The following is a 17,777-nucleotide window of genomic DNA, read 5'->3' on the forward strand; positions in this document are numbered from 1 at the left end:
CATCTGAATGGCCACTTTCTGAGAAGGGGGCACCCTCCCTTGTTTTGTCTGCAACACCAGCACAGGGCGCGCGCACACAGGGTGAGACCTAACCCAGAAATCCGTGCAAAGATTTCAAAAAGGATATTCTGGTATAAAACTAATCTGATCCTTTATCATTTCCTTTGCTATTACCTCAAATAGAGCTTCGGGGCGAAGGAAACAGCCCTCTAGATGTTAAGACCACCCCAAGTTGTTACCATGCCTGTAGGGGGAAAGAAGTTTATAACTAGTATTCATCCAATTTAGGCCAAGTGTTTAGCCTCAGAGCCTGGGTGTAGTCAGCTTTGCTTTTTGCTATTTACTTTCACCCTGGTTGGAGAAATCCAATTTACCCGTTAACTGTGGCCTAGGAACTTTGCTGGTATTAATAGAGGGCATGTCAGACTGAGCATCTTAGGATCTGCAAAACTCAGGGCAGGGCCTATACGCCTGAGTTCTCTTCACCTCTGTCCAGAGACAGGCAACAGGCAGGGATGGCGGGAAGAGAGGCTACGCTGGTAAGGAGTGGTTAATTCCAGTCTGCCTGAGATCGGATGGGACATTTGACCACGAATGTCTGGTCGCTCCGTAGGAGAGGGGACACCCTCACATAGCTGAGAAAGGACAATAGGTGCTGCACGCTGGTCTCTTCTCTATTTCAGATGGGAGCCACATCCTCGAGCCTGGTGCATGGCTCAAGAGCAACTCCCCTGACATGTGCCTTGAAGAGCTGGGAAAAGTCTGACCCTGAGACTCTGAAAAAGAAAACTTTAATTTTCTTTCGCACAAAAGCCTGCCCACCACATAACCTGTCGGATGGAGAGCGATGGCCATTCGAAGGCTCTCTAGCTTATAATACTATTCTCCAATTAGACCTACTTGGTCGACGAAAAGGGAAATGGTCAGAGGTGCCTCATGCTCAGATCTTTACAATGAGGGAAGACACTACACTGAGGAAGGCGTGTGGACTTCCCCAGTGCATTATGCCAGCTCCCTCAGGACCTAGGTGCCCAACGTATCCTGGCCCAACTGGGTCAGACCCTCCAGAAGTTAATCAGCCTTCTCCAATACCGCCCAAGGCTCCTCCTCTCCCACCTCCAGTGCCAAAGTTATACCCCTCTTTACTCCCGTCCCAAGAAGTAGCAAATGGAGATTGGGAACCAACACGGGTCCATACGCCTTTTTCACTTCAGGACTTAAGGCAAATAAAAACAGATTTGGGAAAATTTGCTGACGACCCAGATAGATATGTTGAGGTCTTTCAGGGTCTCACGCAGTCCTTTGAGTTAGCCTGGAAGGACGTCACGTTATTACTAAAACAGACATGGACTATAAGTGAAAAAAATAAAGTCTTGGAAAATGTTCAAAGCTGGGGAGATGAATGGTATGCTGTAAATGCCAGGGGCAGATCAGGAGAGAAACAAACAAGATTCCCCACAGGGTGTCAGGCAGTTCCTATGAGCAATCCCAACTGGTCTGCTGATGAGGGAGATGACAATCGGCATAGCAATCATGTTATTACTTGTATAGTTGAGGGATGAAAAGCCTCATGAGCAAAGCCTGTTAACTACTCCTCTAAACTACTGGAGGTTTGTCAAGAGGAACGAGAAAGTCCATCGGCTTTGAGAGGCATTCAGAAAACATACACCAATGGATCCAGAATCAATGGAGGGCCAAATAATTCTTAAAGACAAATTTATAACTCAGTCGGCAGCAGATATACGGAGAAAGCTCCAAAAATTGGCTTTTGGCCCCAATCAGGACCTGGAGCACCTCCTTAGAGTAACAACTCAAGAATATTATAATTGGGACCAGAAGAATGAAAGGAGAACAAGAGAGACAGAGAAAAGGCTGAGGCTCTAGTTATGGCGCTACAGGGAGGCAACCTGGGAGCTTCCAAGGGGAGAGGATTAGGGCAGCGACCTAAGCCCGGAGCCTGTTTCCTCTGTGGAAAAGAGAGACACTTTAAATGGGAATGCCCCAAGGCTCCGACCCCACCACCTAGGCCGTGTCCCATCTGTCGGGGAGATCACTGGAGGAAGGACTGCCCCCAAAGACAAAGGTCCCTGGGGTCCATCCCTCAAGCCCAGGATCGAGACTGCGGGGACCCGGGGCTTTCCACATTGGCTCCTGTCCTCATCACCACCCAGGAGTTCGGGGGTGACTCTCAATGTAGGAAGACCGCCTATCGACTTCCTCCTGGATACAGGAGCCCCCTTCTCAGTCCTCCTCCCCAACCCTGGGCCTCTCCCTCATGAATCTGCCACACGGTGGCATTGCTGTGGTATATCTGGCAAGCCGGTTCCAAAATTCTTTACACAACTTTTGAGTTGTGACTGGGAGCCCATTTTCTTCTCCACATGCTTTTCCGATTGTTCCAGAGCCCAACTCCTCTTTTAGGAAGAGATACTCTGTCAAAGGTTAAAGCCTCAATTCACATGACAATGGAGCCTAATCAAGGTTTACGCCTGCCTTTGATGGAAGTAAATATTGACCCAGAAGTAAGTATAATATCTTATCATACCTAGGTTTAATAGAAGTCAAATGAGGCACTGAGACATCAGTTACTAAACAGAGAAACTAAAGGTATTTACGACTATTAATCAATGTTTAGCGCCACACTGAGATGTTCTCTATAAGAAAAACATGTGTTTTTAGAAATTATAAAGGACAGTCCGTGGTTGCTTTGGAAAAGTAGAATGTGTCTGCTTTCAATAAAGAAGGAATAAGGAATGGAACTGCACTGTATTAAGGGAAAAGAAAGATAGTCTGTTGTTAGCTGATTGCTCTGGTTGGAAAATAAGGGACAGACTAATATGGATACAGAAAGTGATGCAAGGTGTGTGGGAAGTGGATACTGAGAAAAGATTTTGTGCATTGTGTGGACTAAGTTTAGAATATATTTAATTAACTTTAAAAGTAAGGTGGTGCCATAAATCATACTCCTCACAAGGACAAGTTATCTGAACTATTATAAATCTAAATGTTGGAGTTCCCATCGTGGCTCAGTGGTGAGCGAATCCAACTAGGAACCATGAGGTTGCAGGTTCGATCCCTGGCCTTGTTCAGTGAGTGAAGGATCCAGCGTTGCCGTGAGCTGTGGTGTAGGTTGCAGACGTGGTATAGGTTGCAGACGTGGCTTGGATCCCGTGTTACTGTGGCTCTGGTGTAGGCCGGTGGCTACAGCTCCGATTAGACCCCTAGCCTGGGAAACTCTGTATGCCGTGGGAGCGGCCCTAGAAATGGCAAAAAAAAAAAAAAACAAACTAAATGTTGTGTCTGTATTCCTGATGATTCACAGAATGTGTCTGATTCTCTATTGGACCTCCAGCAGCAGATTCATGGGATGTCGTATCCAGCTCCAGTTTTTGGAGCTGCCCTCTAGAATTGGTTGCCTCCTCCTCCTGGTGGAAATATTTCATTGCCATAGCCATCATCTTGATCTTAACCCCTTTATTCAGCCCCTGTATTGTATTTCTCTTTACATCCTGATTAGAAGCTATCAACCTTCAAATGGTGATGGAAGGGGTACCCAATGTAATGTATCAAAGCCCACTCGACTCTCCCATGAGTGGAGACCTAACTGCTTTCCCCTAAGGACGCCCCTTTTCAGCATTAAACAGTCAGAGAGGTCGATGCCACTTTTCCCCCCTGCAGTTTTAGAGTCTCCAAATCTAGAGGGGGGATTGAGGCAGAATATTAACTCAGGTAGTCAGTGTAGGATGCATTCTTTGATATGGCCATCCATTAACATTTGTGGCTTAAGGGCTCCAGGGAGTAACATCCCCACAGGCCTTGTTAACTATAGGGAGTGAACTTATGCCCAGATGGACATAAATCTCTCTTACGGGACCAAGAGGTCAAAGAAACTATGGGACTTACAGGACATTTCCCCCGCTAGGACCCTCCTAGACAGGGACTGATACGGGCAACCGAATAAGGCCAATAGGAGAAGACCACATCTCTCTGGACCCTCTCTGAGCGATTGAAACCATATCATCTTTACCCCCATCTTTAAGGGATAAAGATCCCTATAGGACAATAGAGAAAGGGGGGGGGGGCTCTTCTCCCCCTTTCCAGTAACCCTGGGAACTATCTGCTTTCCTTTAATAAAAGCTTTGCTTTCTTGCTGCCTGTGTTCACAGAGTTCATTCTTCAACCACCGTGAACAAGAACCCAGATTCCAGTACCACCTTTCCAGCATCAGAAACAGCAGTTTCTCCTCACAAGGGGAAATAGGAAGCTAGAAGCAAAATAACTGAGTTTTCCTAAAGAGCTGGATTTTTAATGTTCTGGGGCAATGCTGTCATACTTTTAATGCTACAGACACCACAACTTTCAACAGCGTTCATTTATTTAAGTTATAATAATATTTTGCTTTTATTACTTCTCTTGGGAGAATCCCCTTTACCAATAATAATATAATATAGCGACAAGAGAATTGCAGTGCAAAGTAAGAAAATGCTAGGTGTTCTTTACTACCTATTTTGTCAAAACACATACTTGTGGTTTGGGGTTTTTTTGTTTTGTTTTGTTTTTTTTTTTTTGGTTTTTAGGGCTGCACCAGCAGCATATAGATAATCCCAGGCTAGGGGGTCTAACTGGAGCTACAGCTGCCAGCCTACACCACAGCCACAGCAATGTAGGATCTGAGCCGTGTCCGCAACCTACACCACAGCTCACTGCAACGCCAGATCATTAACCACTGATAGAGGCCAGGGATCGAACCCTCAATCTCATAGTTCCTAATCAGATTCGTTTCCGCTGCACCAAAATGGGAACTCCTGTCAAAACTCAGAATGAAGTTGGGCAACCCAAAAGGTCAACAGAAAGTGTGCTTAATGTTTTAAGGCTCAGAAGAAAGGGGAATGTTTCTGCTCTGAAGACAGTTCCCACTTGCTCTTCTGCACTTTAATTTCTCCCAACCCACTGACGGCTGCCCAACAAAATAGTCAACTCAAATGCAAACCAAATGACAAAACGATAGCTAACATTTACTAGGCACTTACTAAGTATCAATGACTACGCTATGTAATTTGTAAGTATTATCTCATTTAATCCCCCCAATAGTGCCATTTACAAATGAGAAATCTAAGACAAACAGGTGACGGAACTTGTTCAAGATCACAAAAACAATAAATGATGGAGCTGGGATAAGAACCCAGGCATTTTATACGTAAAACCCTGCACTCATATTAAACTCTCCTGCCTGTATTACAATGTGGACATCATATAAGATGCAACACACACACAGCGAATCCTCTTCTTCTCAACTATATCTTAGGTGAACTTACTTTTTCACCTGAGCGATTGAAACCATATCATCAGCCACCTGATGTACCTTCATCTTCCAGAGCAGCTTCAGTATTGCCAGGAGGCTATCTTTCTAGAACTAGATCTTACCGAGTTCCTCCTCTACTTTAAACCCTCCAATGATAAAGTCTTAACCCCCTGGCAAAGCATCACCTTGTAGGTCTTCAAAGTTTGCTTCATGATCAAATAGCATGTACACGCCTTGCTTCCCAGCTAAAGTGTAAACAATGGAGGAAGAAATCTTTCTTTGTTTCTTACCAAGAAATCTTTGTAGTGTTGGCTAACGTGTAATGAATTACTGATTTTGCTGAACTCAGACTTAAAGCCTTTTTCCAGACTCATCCATCTTTGTTTCACTCTTCACCTCATTGGCTCTTCTTCTAAGTGCTGACCCTTAAATGTCTAATTGCTGGCTATCATTTATGACAACTATTGAATAAACACTATGCTAAGAGCATTCTGTGTGTATTATCTTATTTAACCCAACACCTTATGAAGTTGGCACTTTTATCCCTGTTTCACAGGGAAAAAAAAAAAATTACAAGTTCAAACAAATGACTTGTCTCTGAGCAAGTTACAGAACTAAAGCTGGACCTGGGACTAGAGTCCGTATCTGGCTGATTCTAAGGCTTGAAATTAAGTGGGAATATTGGTTCCATCTTCTAAAGTCTTTCATCTACTGTTAATAGGCTGAGTTACTTTCAAATTTCCTTAAATACCAGCTATTTCTCTACTCTCTGGTTCCTTGGACAGGACCTCAGTCTGGTGTCACATGAAAACAGCTCTCCTAGTGAGATCTTGCTGAATTTCTCCAGTGGGGCCTCCTAGGCACCCTCCCTGGGGAGTTTCTCATGTCACCTAAGTCTTGCGCACAAGCATCCAGTATAGGTTCATAACCAGAATCCTCAGGGTGTGGTCCCCGAGACCTTTTCACAAGGGCCAAAGGGTCAAAACTATTTCATAATAATTGTCAGAGCTGCAACAGAGTAGGTACAACAGAGACCCTGTGGCCCACAAAGCGGAAAATGTTTGCTATCTGCCCCCTCATGGAAAAACCTGGCCAAGCATTGTTTTCAAAAGAAAAAAAAAAAAAAGCATTGTTTTCAAAAAACGGTGCTTACATTTCTTTTCAAATGACACACGGGATGCTACATTTTGCGTCAAAATATATTTCTTATTTTTAAAAAATAAAACAAAAACATACTTTTGTGTTGAAAATACTCAGAAGTGGAGTTCCCATTGTGGCTCAGTGGGTTAAAAACTCGACATTGTCTCTGTGAATCTGATGCAGGTTCAATCCCTGGCCTTGCTCAGAGGGTTAAGGATCTGGTGCAGCAAGCTACGGTGAAGGTCGCAAATGTGGCGCGGATCAGGTGTTGCTGTGGCTGTGGTGTAGGTTGGCAGCTACAGCTCCGATTGACTTTTGGCCCAGGAATTCCCATATGCCACAGGTATGGCCATAAAGAGGAAAAAGAAAAAAGAAAATACTCAGAAGCCGTCAAAGCAAATCCTTAAAAAAAAAAAAAGATACAATCCTCCAGGAGGTTGAAGTACCAGCTCTTCTCTCTTACAATTTAAGATCTTATTATGAGTTTACCCAGAATTACCTACGAAAGCCAAAAATCCATTACTACCAAAAAGTGACTTAAGTCAGGTTGATCAGGGGTAAGCTCTTTAGAGGCCACCCGCTAAAGACGATGGAGACTTCTGTTGCAGCCATGAATGAATATCTAAGAAGGAACTGGCCTTCCTGCCATAAGCAAATAGAAGGCTGGACAAAATATATGAAACTGCTTGCAGGCACTGTGACAACAGGCAGAGCAGAACCGGGATTCCTGCTAAAAACAAACAAGTGAGATAAGCCCTCCATTTCCCCTCCTCCCTGCACAAGAGAGGCGGAACCCAGCAGAGCAGTCTTGAAGGACTGAGGAGACGGAAACCAGAGTTGAGGGAGGATAAGCAGCAAGGGTTTTATAAGACAGAGCATTGGGAGGAGGTGTACAGAGAAAGCCTGTGGGGAATCTACACAGAGATCCCCTTGAATCTGAGGCTGAACCCTAAGCTGCTGAGAAACAATTGCTGGGAGCTGTAAAGTGAACAATCCCCAGAAGTCATGCAGGACGGGAAGACATTCAAATTCCATCCAGCTGAGTAGAGCTTTTTCAGTAAACTCTGGGCAATGAACAGAGGCTCCAGAAAGACCAAACTTTGAAGCAAGGCTAAATTAGCTCTAAAGCAAAGCTTTCACTAGACCTGCCCTAAGGAAGTTTAACAAGCCTGAAATGGATCAGCCTAAGCCACAAATCACTTAGCTGCCTACCAAAACAAATACCAACACTCTTTAAAGGAAGATGACAAAATCCAAAAACTCAGCATAATACACACAAACAGCAACAGACAAAAAGATGACAGAATTAGCAGACAAGGACATTAAAATAGCAATTATAAATATGTTCCATATGCTCAAGAATATAGAAGAAAACATGAGTATAATGAGAGAAGATTCCATATGATTCTTTTTCACGTCTTCTGAAGACGGAAAATATAGTCTCTGAAATTAAAAATTCCCTGGGCAGACTTAGCAGATTAGACACTTGAGGTGACAGGACTAACGAACTTGAAAACACAGCAAAAGAAACTACTCAAACTGAAGGCAGGGAGAAATAAAGGCTGGAAAAAAAAAACAAAAAACACCTGAGCCTCAGTGACTTACCAGATATTACCAAGTGGTCTAACATACATGTAATTGGAGCCCCAGAAAAAGGGGAGGGACAGAAGAAGTATTTGAAAAAATAGTAGCAGCAGTTTTTTCCAAATGTGATCAAAAGTATAAGCTACAAACCCATAAAGCTCAAAGAACACCAGACAGAATAAACAAAGAAAATCACACCAAGGCACATCACAATCAAATTGCTGAAAAAGTGATATGAAAAAGAAAACAAAAAGATTATGTTGCTCCCCCTGCCTCCACATGTAATATAAAATAAAAACAGGAGTTCAGGAGTTCCTGTTGTGGCTCAGTGGTTAATGAATCCAACTAGGAACCATGAGGTTTCGGGTTTGATCCCTGGCCTTGCTCAGTGGGTCTGGGATCCGGCATACCGTGAGCTCTGGCATAGGCCACAGCTACAGCTCCAATTAGACCCCTAGCCTGGGAGCCTCCATGTGCCACAGGACTGGCCCTAGAAAAAGACTAAATAAATAAATAAATACATACATACATACATAAAAACAGGAGTTCCTTTCATGTCTCAGTGGGTCAGGAACTCGATAGAGTGTCCGCAAAGATGCAAGTATGATACCTGACCTCACTCAGTGGGTTAAGAATCCAGCGTTGTTGAAAGCTGCTCCGTTCGGCATTGCTATGGCTTCGGCACAGGCCAGCAGCTGCAGCTCTTATTCGAACTCCTAGCCTGGGAACTTTCATATATCGCAGGTGAGGCCTTTTAAAAACAAAAAACTAAACAACTCTAATCCAAACAAAGCAAATAACATTTTTCTAGATACTCTGATCAAAAAATTTTGATCAAGTTCAGCAAAACTGAACTTTCCTCATTTTTTGTAGAGGCCTCCCTTTACTGGTACCCCCAACATCAGCTCAGTCTATCAAGTATGCAAATATGAACAAAATACAGTTAAATAACTGAAAAAATAACAATCGCAATGCTCTCTATGGCACAGTTCATAAATGTCACATACTTTTGACTGTATGCTCCATGAGGTCAGAAACCTTCATGTTTGAGCCCATAAATTTCTAGTGTCCTTTTTTTTTTTTTTTTTTTTTTGTCTTTTTTGCTATTTCTTGGGCCGCTCCCACGGCATATGGAGGTTCCCAGGCTAGGGGTCGAATCGGAGCTGTAGCCACCGGCCTACGCCAGACCCACAGCAACGAGGGATCCGAGCCGCGTCTGCGACCTACACCACAGCTCACGGCAACACCGGACCCTTAACCCACTGAGCAAGGGCAGGGACCGAACCCGCAACCTCATGGTTCCTAGTCGGATTCGTTAACCACTGCGCCACGACGGGAACTCCTCTAGTGTCCTTTCTAGTGGTACATAAGGGTTTAAACATATACAAATGAGTTAATCTTATCTCATCCTCAGTACATCACTATGTAGAACATAGCACAAGATGAGAAAACAGATGCCCAGAGGGATTCAATGACTGTCCAAAGGTTACTCAAAAGGTGAGCAGTAGCTCACATCCCTAAAGCAATGCCACCACACAGGGTGACCTCGGAGTAGACACAAATGAACTAAGTTTTAATTATGACTTACTCTGAGTTTCCACAAGGTCCAAAGCAACACTAGAAGCTGTGTCCATTCCAGAGCTGATGCAGGTCTGGAAGTTTTTCAAGGAGGACAGAGCAGATTCTATGCCGCTGAAGGATATGAAACCAGTCGAACCTGAACTGGAACTGGCACGCCCTGGCATCTTGAAATTATTACCTAGGTGTTCAAACACAATGAAATGAAATTTATGAACAAGGATAATAACTGCACAGGAAAACAGAACTGCTGTAAACATCCATATGTATGCATCCAATATCCCACAGGTGCTAATACCATTGTCTACATTCTACATCTCTTGAAAGGATATCAAATAACCGTGCCATTATCTTGGCTGCCAAACACAACAGATTCACTTCTGTTGTGAGGGAGGTAACTGCCATCATTTTTTAAAGGAGGGAGAATATTCTCTTCCAAAAGTTTCCTCAAGTTTCTGAAAATTCAACAACAGCACAGCTTATAAAAACATAAAACATAAATGGGTCAGAAAAAGTAGACTGCTCATATGATGCATTTTCCTAAAAAAAAAAAATGAAAATGATAGCAATAAAATTGCTTAATAAGGGAGGATTTTGAAAATCTGTAATTTTTAACTTATCTGACACACATGCATATTGAATTCCGAACACTATTTAAAAAAAAAAAAAAAAAAACTTTTACTCCTAACAGTTTCTCTGGGTTCTAACAGATTTACAGACTTGGTGAGATTCCAGATTCTGTTTCAGAAAAAAAAAAAAAACAAAATTTGCCTGTATTCTTATCTTCTGGTAGCTCATCCACAGTAATAGTTTTAGCTATTACCTTCAGATTAAAATACTCCCTAATCTATATGTTTAACCACCAACTCTTTAAGCTTTGGACTACTTAGATGAAGCTCTCTACAAAAAACATCGGTGCTTAATTCAGAAACTATGTGAAATTCAGTCCACTGAAACCAAGCAGAAAAATGGAGAGAATTTACTGGGGGAAGGCTGTATGGCAGCAGGAAAAAAGGTATTTTCTTAGCCTCCATACAGACATTTCATGAATTCATGCTTAGAAATTTGAAACTGTTAATACCTTCAAATGACTTTTCTGAAGACCATGTTTTTTTTTCAAATTGTGAAACACTACAGGTGCAAGGGAACCTGGTAAGCTCAGAACTCATACTTCTAAATGGAGAATATTTTCTATTTGAATTTTTGAAATAGATATATGTAAATATTTCACTAATAGTTTTTACCTACTTTTTTGCCTCTATTCAGAGCATCTCTGTTCAACAAATATTTTATAAAACCAAACTTATCAAATAAGTTATCTATTATTCTTGTCAATGCTCTACTGTATTAAAATAAGACAAAATCAAAAAAATTTAAATAGCTACATAGGCCCAGTGGCTACTGCACTGGACAGCACACTTCCAGGAACACACTTATCAAAGTGTACTACAGACAGACAGACAGACACACACACACGAACGAGGGGGTAAGGAAGGGGGAATAATGCCACAGTATGATCAAGACATATCTTCCTAGAATATTAACTCCATTTAAAAATAGCATGAAACATTTATATTAAATATTAGTTACATTATGGAGTAGAATATGGAGGCAATACTTGTAGAGGTTAACTACTGAAAACTCTGGTAGGGGTTAAAAATGAGCCTCTGGAGCCAAACTGCATGAGTTCAAAGCCTGATTTTGCCACTTAAGTAGCTGAATGACTTCAGGAAAATTTTTTAACCTCTCAAATGCTTCACTTTTTCTCTCTGCAAAATGAGGATGATCCAGGGCCAACTTCAGAGATCACAGGGATTAAGTTCATATGTAAAACAAAACGCTCATAATAACACCTGGCACATAATCTTTTAAAATGAGAGAAAACAGGAGTTCCCGTCATGGCTCAGTGGTTAACGAATCCGACTAGGAACCATGAGGTTGCAGCTTCGATCCCTGGCCTTGCTCAGTGGGTTAAGGATCCGGCCATGAGCTGTGGTGTAGGTCGCAGACACGGCTTGAATCCCATGTTGCTGTGGCTGTGGCGTAGGCTGGTGGTTACAACTCAGATTAGCCCCCTGGCCTGGGAAACTCCACATGCCTCGGGTGCAGCCCTAAAAAGACGAAAAAAGAAAAAAATAATGAGAGCAAATATTATCATCAACTTAATCATTACAATACTGTGAGCAGCAATGCAGAATAGGGTTTAAGTGAATGGACCCTGGACAGAAATGCCTTGAAATTCCATCTTGTCCACATCACCTAAAAATGAATTGCTGTGGCTGAGGTACTTAACTTCTCTATCTTCGGTTTGCACCCATGTGAAAAGGAGTTGATCACATCTATCTCACAGCATTGTTGTAAGGACAAATTAAATCCTATAGTTTTGTCAAACTTGTCTGATCTTAAGAATCAGTTGAAATACCAAAATACAGATTTAATGGATACTACGTCAGACCTATTGAATCAGAGTCTCTAGTGGACATGCTGAGGAAACTATTCTTATGAAGCACCCCAAATAATTCAACTATGAAGACACCGAGATAAGCACATCCCTCACAAAATTCCGATGTTTACCCTAACTCCCAGGTGATGATATATGGAGATGGGGCCTTTGGGAGATGATTAGATTTAAATGAGGTCATGACTTGGAGCCCTCGTGATGGGATTAGTGTCATTAGAAGAGGAAGAGATACCAGGGCTTGCTCTCTCTGCACCACGTAAAGATACAGCTCAGGTGGCCATCTGCAAACCAGGAAGAGAGCCCTCCAGTGTCCAGTCATCCCAGCATCATGATCTCGAACTTCCAGTCTCCAAAACTGTTAGAACTAAATTTCTGTTGCTTAAGCCACCAGTCTATGGTATTTTTTAACAGCAGCCTGAACTGACTAATACACAATGTATGAGGATTAATATAATCCAGGAAAAATGTAAAGTGTCTATGACGTGGTAGCCATCCTCATAATACGAATGCAAAATTCGCATTACTCCAATGAAACTTTACACTTGCAGAGAGGTAGGGAAAACTTCCTTCTGTAATTCTGAGGTATCAAGGGCAACATTCAGATCAAGAGGCAAAGAGAATGGCTGGAGAAGAAAAATAGAGTAAAGGCACTGTTCCCTATTTCTCCTGCTAACTACAGCTAAGGACATAATTTACAAGACAAATCTCACAACAAAGAATTATCTGGCCCGAAATGCCAATGGTGCAGTGGTGAAGAAACCCTGATTTAAACTCACCCCCTTCTGGAGCCTTCCCAAAATAACCGTGATTATTTTGTTCTCTGTCCCTCTGGTCTCAAAGAAAGTTTATTTATTCATTTATTTATTTATTTTGTCTTTTTGCCTTTTCTAGGCCACTCCCTCGGCATATGGAGGTTCCCAGGCTAGGGGTCCAATCGGAGCTGTAGCTGCCGGCGTACTCCAGAGCCACAGCAACTCGGGATCCAAGCCGAGTCTGCAACCTACACCGCAGCTCAGGCAACGCCAGATCCTTAACCCACTAAGCAAGGCCAGGGATCGAACCCGCAACCTCATGGTTCCTAGTCGGATTCGTTAAGCTCTGAGCCACAATGGGAATTCCTCAAAGAAAGTTTAAAGCAAGGTTATACACCCCCTGAGTTTTTCCCTAGCAGGTTATGTTGCCTACCCTAACAAGCCTTTGTCAGTTAGTGCTGTTTTAACAAAATACCACAGACACAGTAACTTATACACAATAGAAACATTTCTCAGTTCTGGAGAGTGGGTCCAAGGTCAAGGCACCAGCACAGTCACCCACAGACACAGTAACTTATACACAATAGAAACATTTCTCAGTTCTGGAGAGTGGGTCCAAGGTCAAAGCACCAGCACAGTCACGTTCTGATGAAGGCCCTCTTCCTGTGGTTCATGGCCAGGGCCTTCTAGTTCTAGCTCTGTGTTGTCAAATGGTAAAAGGCACAAGGGAGCAGCTCTCCAGGAGACCTCCATCCTCAAGATTTAAGCACTTCCCACATCCGCTCCCTCCTAATACCATCACCCTGGCATTCGGAATTCAACATATGGATGGGGCGGTGGGGAGTGGAGATAGGATAGAAACATTCATAAGATTCTCTCTAGATGGGGCCAATTATTAGGTAAAAATAAAAATATTTCTCTGTTCCCTCCTCTCATCTTTTTGTACAGAAAGTAATAAGCACAGATCAAATAATTTAAATACTGATACTCCTTTAAATTCTTAGGGGCCTACACAAGTTCCACCAGAGCTGTATCTTCTTTTTCAATACGCAAGGTTACATCTTTCTGAAGCCTTCTCTTATCCATACAAGCAACTGCTTGTTCTCTCCCTCATGCTACCACTATCCCTATCTCTCTCTCTCTTTCTCTCCCTCTCACACACAAACTTGTATTATAAAACTCACCACAATTATTTGCTCACATGTCTGCCACTCTTTCGCCCTGGAAGCAACTTAAAACTAGAATTCTGACATATTCTACTCAACATAAAACAGCTCCTCACACAAAAATAGGCAATCAAATAAAGATTTGGGAGAGTTACAGAATAAAAGAAACCGTCATTGCTGGGTCCCCTACAGTATGTTATAAACTGGTGCCCTAGGCTTTCTTCCATTCTCATTATCATTAATCCTACCACCGTTTATAGAAAAGGAAACTGATGCCCAGAGTTTAATTAAAGATCTTCCCAAGGCCCTGCTTAGAAAGCTAGCTCAAACTACATTTACTTCGATCAAGAATTCATGGTCTCACACTACTATATATAAAATAAACAACAAGGTCCTACTGTATAGCACAGGGAACTTTATTCAGTATCTCAATAACCTATAACCGAAAAATCTGAAAAAGTATATGCATAACTGACCACTTTGCTGTACACCAGAAACTAACGCCACACTGTAAATCACCTATACTTCAATAAAAATAAAAAAAGAATTCGTGATCTTTGCCCCTACGTACTGAGAACCCAAGGATGTAGAGACGGCGTCTTGGAGAGGGAGGTAAACGGCCCCTACCTCATTCCTGTGGCGTAAACAGATCTAGGACCATAACCCAGGTCCACAAACCACAGCTCAGGGCACCCGCGGAGCGCCCGAGAGGGAGACGACACCCCCCATCACCCTCCCCATCGCCATCCCCCGCTCCAGCCGTACCTGGCTCCCCGATGTACCTCTGCCTGGCTGCGCCCTGACTTCGCACCCCGAACCCCAACTCCTTCCTTAACTCCCTTACCCTGTCGCTGAAACAGCGAGCGCGGGCTCAGGCGTCATCAGTCGTCGACGGCGAGTGGTCACATGATGCCCCGCCCCACTCTCCGCCCCTTTGTCATGTGACTGCCCAGGGAGCCAGGGGCGGAAGCCGGGGTCCAGCCGGCTCTGGAGCCAGGGCGGGGGACTGAAGAGGACCCCTGCGGAGGCAAAGAGGTGGGGGCCGGGGTGCTGACTCCGCGCTAGACCGCCGGCCTTGCGCGTGCGCCCTGGAGCGGCCCGGGGGACAGGTGAGTCGGGGCGGGGTGCGCGCGCCTCCTCCTTTCACGTTCCCCGCCGCCCCGGGGCTGGGCCGCTCTGGCCAGGGGTGCTTCTGCGGCGTGGGGTGGGGTCTGGATGGGACAGCCTGGCCTGGAGGAATGAGGGTTTTACTGGGGCTGCGGCTGCGGCTGCGGCTGCAATCCAGGCTCTGCATCTCCACTCAGGTGGAAGCAATTTTTCACGCGCTTTGGCGCTTTAGAAAGTGATGTTCAGCTACTTGGCCAGCATCGTGTCCTTCCAAGTTCCTGGGAGCAGTGGTGTATGGACGTCGATATTTCTCCACTTACACTCAAGAAAATCGAGTGGTTGGTGCGGGCTTTTACAATCTGACGGACCTGGCTTTGAATTCTATTTCTGTCATGGACTGTGAGTTTGGGCAAATCATTGCTCCTCTTTTGCACCTTAATTCCCTTACCTATGACATATCAAAGTCCTTTTCATTTCGAGAAATAGTTCCGAAGGTCCTGATTTGTCTGTGGTCATTAACGAACTCCCCCGTTAACGGGAGCGACAGGCGCGGCGGCGGGGGCCGGGGGTTTAACCGAGCGGATAATGGATCCTTGTCTCCTGATTCCAAGTGTGTGGAACTTCCCTACACCATAGGTGAAACGGGGTTGGAGGCGAGGAGGGAGAGGCTTTACTGCCTCTGCCCACAACAAACACCTTATGGTTTTTCTTATTTATCGGGATTCATGAATCAGGCCAGAGTGATTAGGATCATTTTAGAACTTTTCTGGAAGAGATGTGCTGTTCCTTTTTAACCTGATCAAGGGCCACTGTAGTTTGTACCTACTAATAGATCGATGGAAACCAGTGCTTCCTTCTTTATGGAACTGAGATTTTATGAGAGGATAAAAATAGGTCTTCTTTTGTCCTCTAATAAAGATTTTCTTGGAGTTCCCATCGTGGCGCAGTGGTTAACGGAGACGACTAGGATCCGAGAGGATGAGGGTTCGATCCCTGGCCTTGCTCAGTGGGTTAAGGATCTGGCGTTGCCGTGTGGTGTAGGTCGCAGACTCAGATCCCGCGTTGCTGTGGCGTAGGCTGGCGGCTATAGCTCTGATTAGACCCCTAGCCTGGGAATCTCCATATGCTGTGAGTGTAGCCTTAGAAAAGACTTTTTTTTTTTTGTCCTCGGCTAAAGAGTGGTTCCTCCCAGGGTAATTTAATTTTCAGAATTCAACTCCTTACTCATTTGGTAATTGTTATGATGCTGTCATGCTTCATTCTTGAAAGTCTGTTGCCTTTTGACTAGAATTACTTTCCAAATTAAAATCATAATTCCATACCAAATTCTTGAAAATGAAGTTATGACCACTTTTCTAGATGCCTAATTTTCCTAGGAAATTGAGTGGGATCTCTGGTTTCATTTCATGCCAAATAATAGGACAGCCTATATTGAGGAAACTGGTCTTGATGAATTGTCTTCATCCCTAGCACTGGGAAAACCTCTGAAATGAAGATTTGATATAGTTTCTTCTACCATGTTTATTTGCACCTTATTCTAGAGTGATTTTTTTTTTCATCTCAGCTAAGTCCTAACACCTTCTATAAAACCATTTGCCTTTGAAATCACTGCAGCATTATTAGGCATCTTTAAGGGTGCTTCTTAGATTCTGTTCTTTTCTTTTTTTAAAAGGACCACACCTGCAGCATATAGAAATTCCCAGGCCAGGGGTCAATTAGAATCCAAGCCGCATCTGCGACCTATACCACAGCTCATGCTCATTATCGCTGAGCCACAATGGGAATGCCAGATCCTGGACTTTAGGACCAGTTTTTCAGCCAACCGTGGGGCTATTTACCAAAGACTTTAGCTAACTAATATTTTGTTAGCTGTTTGAAGTGTAACTCTTGGTTAAGAATTTACAGATTAAAACAAGAGACACACAGGAGTTCCCGTCAGGCACAGTGGAAATGAATCCGACTAGGAACTGTGAGGTTGTGGGTTCGATTCCTGGGCTCGCTCAGGGGGTTGAGGATCCGGTGTTGCCGTGAGCTGTGGGGTAGGTCACAAAGGCGGCTCTGATCTGGCGTTGCTGTGGCTCTGGCATAAGCCAGCAGCTGTAGCTCTGTTTCAACCCCTAGCCTGGGAACTTCCATATGGTGAACAGGTGCGGCCCTAAAAAGACAAAAATAAATAAATTAAAAAAAAAAAATGAGGAGTTCCCGTCGTGGTGCAGTGGTTGATGAATCCGACTAGGAACTATGAGGTTGCAGGTTCGATCCCTGGCCTTGCTCAGTGGGTTAAGGATCCGGCGTTGCCATGAGCTGTGGTGTTGCTTGCAGACGTGGCTCAGATCCCATGTTGCTATGGCTCTGGTGTAGGCTGTCAGCTACAGCTCCGATTCGACCCCTAGCCCGGGAACTCCGTATGCCACGGGAGCGGCCCAAGAAATGGCAAAAGACCAGAAAAAAAAAAAAAAATGAGACACACAAAAGCCTTGCCTTATGCCATTATCCTAGGCCTAAGACTCCCTGACCACCTGCATACAGGTGCTGAGTGTGTCTGTCCAGCTGTTAGTTGGGAAAGAAGACAGGTCTTGCTTTGCTTTAAGCTGTTTTCCCCTTGGCCATACTGTGTGTCCTATCGTGGTATCCAAAATCTGATAGCAGTTAGACCTCATCTCTGAATTGAGTCTAGAGTTTCATCC

The 17,777-nt window shown here is 43.9% G+C and overlaps 2 protein-coding genes across 7 annotated transcripts in view; one reads left to right on the top strand and one right to left on the bottom strand.

Moving 5' to 3' along the window:
* NSMCE2 (NSE2/MMS21 homolog, SMC5-SMC6 complex SUMO ligase) overlaps positions 1-14,956 on the bottom strand; it is a 238,870-nt gene extending 223,914 nt beyond the window's left edge. For 2 of the 5 annotated variants that reach the window (XM_021088938.1, XM_021088935.1), the window contains exons 1-2: positions 14,828-14,956; positions 9,615-9,785 (exon numbers count right to left, since the gene is read on the bottom strand). In XM_021088938.1, coding sequence (XP_020944597.1) covers positions 9,615-9,771 — 157 coding nt within the window. In that variant the 5' untranslated portion in view covers positions 9,772-9,785; positions 14,828-14,956. Of the gene's footprint in view, positions 1-9,614; positions 9,786-14,748 lie in introns of all 5 variants that reach the window. The other 3 variants (XM_021088936.1, XM_021088934.1, XM_021088937.1) reach the window with 2 other exon arrangements.
* The window catches only part of WASHC5 (WASH complex subunit 5), a 69,403-nt gene continuing 66,522 nt past the window's right edge, over positions 14,897-17,777 (top strand). For both annotated transcript variants that reach the window (XM_021088931.1, XM_021088932.1), the window contains exon 1: positions 14,897-15,092. The gene's annotated coding sequence lies outside the window, so the exon portion shown is untranslated. The remainder of the gene's footprint in view (positions 15,093-17,777) is intronic.

The sequence above is a fragment of the Sus scrofa genome, chromosome 4 (genome assembly GCF_000003025.6).
Source record: "Sus scrofa isolate TJ Tabasco breed Duroc chromosome 4, Sscrofa11.1, whole genome shotgun sequence".
NCBI lineage: Eukaryota > Metazoa > Chordata > Mammalia > Artiodactyla > Suidae > Sus > Sus scrofa.